This window comes from Peromyscus eremicus, chromosome 15 (assembly GCF_949786415.1).
Source record: "Peromyscus eremicus chromosome 15, PerEre_H2_v1, whole genome shotgun sequence".
Lineage (NCBI taxonomy): Eukaryota > Metazoa > Chordata > Mammalia > Rodentia > Cricetidae > Peromyscus > Peromyscus eremicus.
Window position 1 is genome coordinate 14280662 of NC_081431.1, and position 6000 is coordinate 14286661.

The following is a 6000-nucleotide window of genomic DNA, read 5'->3' on the forward strand; positions in this document are numbered from 1 at the left end:
CACACCTGACAGGGGGAGCCCTCCGGGTCAACGTGCTCCCTACCCTTGCAGGAGGGCTCCTCAATAGCATCAAGGGCCCTGAGCCTCCTGTAATGGTGGGTCTTCTTTGCATGAGTTGTAGTTCTCCAGGTTCCAAAGCACCATGGTCCAGAAAAGGATGCACGTTCCTTGCTACCTAGGGTGTAGTCCCCAAGGGCAGCCAGAAGTGGGCCAGGCAGAAGGGCAGGAGAATCTGTCATAAAGTTGATTAAGCTCCTCTGTGCCCCAGCATCATCCTCAGCTTTGGAGAACAAAGATGGGCAGCAAAGGTCCTTCTCTTCCTGCATGGATGGAGAGAGACCGGGGGTGGCAGGGGACAGAGTGGACAAGTAGCAGCTGCCGGTGGCTAACCCTGGATGCTGAAGGATGGCTTGATCCAAACAGACCAGCAGTGGAGGCCAGGGAAGGGCTGGCAGGGGCTCATGCCGCCCCTGGCTCAGGCCAAAGAGGGTCTCTGAGAAAAAGGTTACAATGAGCCCCAAGCATCTTGTTTCACAAAACACTGGCCCCTTTCTTTTTATAGATGCATAACTAAAGAAAATGAGATGTGTTCCTAGTGGCTGGGTCTGTGACAGGCTAGAACTGGCTGAAAGGTCTTTAGCCATGAAGACACTCTGTCTAGTAAAACTTCCCCTCAGCAGACTAGTTCTCATTATCACCTGTGAGGTCCATTCAAACTCCAAGGATAAATGTGGCCAAGAGCCCAAAGCCATTTCAAGATGGGGACATACATCAAACCTTTCTGGAGAGCAGCACTGGGAACTAATTTTATTTGTTAATTGCCAAAGTTCAGAGGGACTCTAGCTATTAAAAACCTGGAAAACCAAAAGCCTGAAATCAGCGGTAATGCATCTTTGATCTTTTCAAAGAACAGTTTCATCTGTGTTTATATAACGAGACCGTCTGCAAACAGGCTTGGCCAAGCTGGAGCAGAGAAGATTCTGAATTGTGAGTAAACACCGCTCATCTCAAACTGGCTGGAAACAGACATCGCTCCACATAGCAAACCTTTCAGGACACTTGTGGGCTTTTTCCCTTCTAAACATCCACACACACACAACTGCCCAATCTTTTCTAGATGGAAAAGTGGGTGGTGACTTTTGTTTCACGGCATATTGTATTTTCAAACTTTTTGGAAATGAACATGTATCCTTTTGCTTGTATAAGTAAAAGTCTAATTTTTTAAAAAATGAAATAGAATTTCTTCTTTTAAAGAGGAATCCACAGAGCTGGGTGTAGTCGTAAATGCCTATAGTCCTAGCACTTCAGAGGCAGAGGCAGGATGAACATGAGTTCCAGGCCAGCCTGGACTATATATCAATACTCTGACCAAAAAAAAAAAAAAAAAAAAAAAAAAAGAATGAAACGAAACAAGGCGGAAGGGAGAGGGAAGAGGAGTCCTGTTTCCAGCCTTGTTCTGCTCCAATCAGAAAGTCCACTCTAAATATCTTACCGACATAGAAGCCAATGTTTGGGATAGAAACTATTATTAAATCAATAATTCAACACCAGTGATCACAGCTGGGGAAAGGGCTTGACCATAAGAGTCTCACAGACTCAGATCAAATCCCAGGCCCAACATACACTAGCTGTACAAGCTTGAGCAAGTTTCAGAACCTTTCAGAACCTCTCAGAGCTATAGTTTCTTCCTGTGTAAAAAAGTCATCTGTGGGAACTAAAGGATGCCCTGGCGTGTAAGAGACAATATCCATGAAGAGCACAAAGCCAGGGTTTAAAACAAACAAACCAAAAACTCATCTCACTCTGCTTCTGCAAAGCATGACAAATGTACTCAAATGCAGTGGCTGATGGGAAATAATTTCATATGAAAACGATGCAGATAGATTTTCAAGGCATAAATCAATATTTAAATATGCTTATGACTAGCCACACCCATCTTTGCTTCTAGACATTCAGGGGAGGGTGGGGGAGGGGAGGTGGGCTAACTGGAGGTACACCTGAGAAGTTTTCTCCAAACTACACAGGACCGAGCGTGGATAAATACATACTGGATAAATAGTAACATCCGTTATTTCTCTTAAGTAGATATGTACATATACAAATAAACAGAAGGAAAAAACCTACTACCTGCATGTCTTTTAGCCCAGGGGGTGCAGGCATTTTAACCGCTGTATATTAAATGCGGATTCATTGCTTGGGATGCCAATACATACTAAGCAATCAATATGACTCATCAGATCAGGAAATGTATAGAAATATGAGGTGCTGGAAAGAAGGCAAATGCACCATGTACTAACTCTCCTAAATATTAGGTTGAAGTGATTACCACCATTCACCAATATCCACAAATGCACAGTGTGTATATCAGGAAATCCGAATATCTGAGTTCCCCTTCGAGTGTTCAGGAATCAGATCCCTGTGGTGGGGATCGGACTGCTTGATTCAGAGAGAGAAGGGAAAGACTGGGAACAGGGGCTGTGCCTGTTGCCAGTGTACCCCTTCCACTAACTGTGCCAACAGAACCTGACTTGGGATGTGACCACACTATACTTACTCCCTCAGATTGGGAGATAAGGGTTGCGGGCAGAAGCCAGCGCAGGATCACCAGGACGTGCAACCATCATTCAGATATCTCTTGGTCAACTTAGCTGCACAAACCATCCACTTAATCAGCTTGTTCTTGAATTATTTATTACCCTTCCTATCCCCATCCACATGCACCCTGAGGGAGAGAAGAGAATTCTTCCTGGTGACCCACCCTGCCTCAGGAACCAGTGCAGTGAACAGCAAGTCTGAAGGAGTTTGGGGTGCTGCCGCCCTCCAGACAAAGCAAGACCAGGAAGAAACAGCAAATTAAGTATTAGGCTTCGAGGATGTGGCTCCCTCTCCAAATCCAAAGAAGCCACTAAAGTTCCTTTAGAGCACGGGAACAGATCTCTGCTGCATATTTGAGCACTGTCTACCCTGAATCCCTCTTAATCCTAAACCTGGTTTGGTTTCATTTTTTTTCTTAGCAATTGCCAACAGCCTCAAATCCCACTGTCTGTAGTAGAATAGACCCAGCATCCCAGGGCAGAGAGGACAAAATCCCATCACATCTAACTAGCAGGACTTTTTATATAAGCCCCCCAAATTCCTACATCAGAATCCATTCCTAAACCAACTGATAAGTGATTACACAATCTTAGAAAGAAGTTGAAGCTTAGATGTGATCTACAGGGTCTTTTTGGGGTCCAGTGGTTAGAAGCCCCTTCCCCCTCCCCAGACACTCTCTCTCTGTTCCTTGTCACAGCCCTTAGAGCAGGAGACGCCAGGTTCTATTTTAAGACAAACCCTCTCACACTAGAAACCACTCAGACAAAACACCGGCATCTCAACTACTCCCCAGTCTTCTTCCTCTGGGTCATCATCTCCTGTTGTACACAAGCTCTCCAAAGCCCCCCAGAGCCTCTGGGAGCTGGTCTCGGGGTCCCTTCCATCAACCCCCACCCCTGCTGAAGGGGTAAGGCTATTAACAGTGGGTGTCAGGCACTGGGACCTTGGCCTTTCTGACTATTCGCCTCAGGGTGAGAATGGGTACCTTAACCAGCCTCAGAAGGAAGCTAAGGGGTTTGTGAAATGTGACACAGTGGATCTGCTCCTCCTGTACCTTCCTCCTTACTCCTCTTCAAGAGTCCTCAGCTTAGGGAGTAGAGGGTGGGGTGGGAGGAGAGGCTGGGGAGCGGGAGGAGGTAAGAGGGGGATCTTTGATGGGTGTGTAAAATGAATGAAAAAATTTTCTTAATAAAAAAAAAAAAAGAGACCTCGGCTCCACACCACACCACACTTGACCTAGGACCCATCTGCTCTCCACGCCGGGAGGAAACTTGTATCCTGGGGATGATGGGACCTGACCAGGTCTACACCACCTGGAACCTTATTTATCCTGGACCTCCTCCCCTTCTCTTCTTCACTCTCATCTCCTGGATTTGCCTCCCCTCCTGCCTGGCCTCTCCCTACTTCCTCTCACAAGGCGCCCTGGTTGTGTTTCCACTTAGTCTCCAATTATGTCTAAACGCAACCCACCACAGATGCTGACATTTTAAATGTTTAGTTGTTATAGTTACTTGACTAATTGCCTGGGCCACCGGCAGAGCATCTTCTCTCCTGCAGGCAGGAGGGGCGGGGGAGAGTCAGGCAGATGGGGTTTTAAGCCGCTACTCCACTTGGAGCCGGCCCGGGACACCTTGCCACGCCCAGGAGAATGCCCCGCGCGCGTAGAGACTCCGAGGGCCATAGGCTCCAGCCAGGGCAAGAAGGTGCGTCCGCCCGGCACCTGTACCGCATGGCCTCGGGATGCCAAGAACTGTGTCTCCTGCCCCGGGACAAGAGAGATGGACAAGGTCTGCCCAGCAAATGCTTCTATCTGGCCTCACAGTCCGCCTACGCCTGCGATGTATAAAAGGCAGGTGAAATGAGGAAAGGAGGTGGGCATGGGGGAGAGGGGGCTTGGGGGGCAAATGAGAGTTAGAAGCCGGCTGCAGGTTACTCACGTGCCAGATAGCGAAGAAGATGAGCGCAGCGCAGAGCACCAGGGACAGCATGTAGCAAAAAGCAGCGAAGGTGAAGGCCATGGTTGAGGACCCCGATCCCACCACACACAAAGCAGCTCCCTGGAGACCAGTGCCCTCCCAAACGGGGGCCAGAAAGACGGCTCGTCCTCACAATCCCGGAAAAAGCAACGGCTAGGAAAACGTACAACAAGCAGAGACGGAGTTGAGGGTCAGCGAAGCCGGCAAGACTCGGGCAGGACAGGAGACCCAGGACGTGGAGCGCCCACGGGCACAGAATGTCGCTGGCGGCAACTGTTCCCCTCGCCGAGGAAGAAATCTAACCAGTAGAGAACACCTGCAGACCTGTGTCAACTAGAGAGGCTCTTGAGACCAACAGGCATTGGGTGCTAGGACTCCACAGAGGACCGGACGAGGAGGTCCGTCCCCTGGAAAGAGCCTTCTCTGTCCGCTCCGGAGCCGAAGATGTGAGGCGGTGCGCACCACCCAGACTCCAGGAGCGTCCGGCCAGGTGCCTGGGCTCCGAGGTCCCCAATCCCACAGCCGCTCTGTCCCGGAGCACAAGTCTTTAGGTGGCGGCCGAGGCGAGCCAGGTCCCGTTAGCCCTGCGCCCTGGGCTGGGGTCTTCCAACGCAGCTGTGCGCACGGAGATGCATCCGGCCCCGGCCCCAACCGCGTCCCCCGGCCGCCGGCTTCCGTAACCCGGTGCCTGGGAAACTGGGTCGGACCGGGGCGGCGTGGGCTCCAGCCTAGCGGGCCAGCTCCCGGCCGGGCGGCTGCGGCGCGGCTTTCCGGCCAAGTGCTGCTCGCTACTGAGCGGGGCTCCACCTGCTGCTGCTGTCGCCCGCGCTCGCCGCGAAGACTGCGGCGCTGGGACCCCTCCCTCGAGGCGCCCCACCCTCGCCGGCTCCGGAGCGTGCCCTCCCCGCTGGCGGAGACTGCGGCGATGGGGGCCGGGGAGGCGGTGGCGAGGAGACACGGTGCGCGCCCGCCTCTCGGAGGAAACTTGCCGCGGCCCCGCGCACGGAGGCGGGAGGGGCAGGGACTCTTTAAGCACGTGCGCCCGGAGCGAGTGGGAAGGCGGAAGGCTATGGCGATGACGCGTCCGCCGCCCCTAGGCTTCCAGCAGTTTCGTGCACATCAGAGCGGGAAGTGAGGGGACTTGGTCGAGGGAGTGGATTGGCTCCTGTTGGTTGGGTCCTGCTTAGGCAGACTGTAAGGTACTCCTCATCTGGGAGTGCCTTTTCGGCTTTACCCTGAGCCTCCCCCAACCCCCGACCCCCCACCCCCGTCTCGCTCCCCCACCCCACCCCACCCCACCCAGCGCGCGCAGAATCCTGCATTAGAGCCCACCCCTGGCATCCTGCATGATTCGGTTCCAGCTGACATTGGGGTTGAAGGAACCTGGCGCCATGGATAAGGCAGCAGCAAGTGTTTCTGTGTTGCTCTG

At 52.2% G+C, this 6000-nt stretch overlaps 1 protein-coding gene across 3 annotated transcripts in view; it reads right to left on the reverse strand.

Annotated features, from left to right (window-relative positions):
• Positions 1-4613, reverse strand: part of Cnih3 (cornichon family AMPA receptor auxiliary protein 3) — a 119352-nt gene extending 114739 nt beyond the window's left edge. For all 3 annotated transcript variants that reach the window (XM_059280626.1, XM_059280627.1, XM_059280625.1), the window contains exon 1: positions 4533-4613. In XM_059280626.1, coding sequence (XP_059136609.1) covers positions 4533-4613 — 81 coding nt within the window. The remainder of the gene's footprint in view (positions 1-4532) is intronic.
• Positions 4614-6000: the final 1387 nt, after the last annotated feature.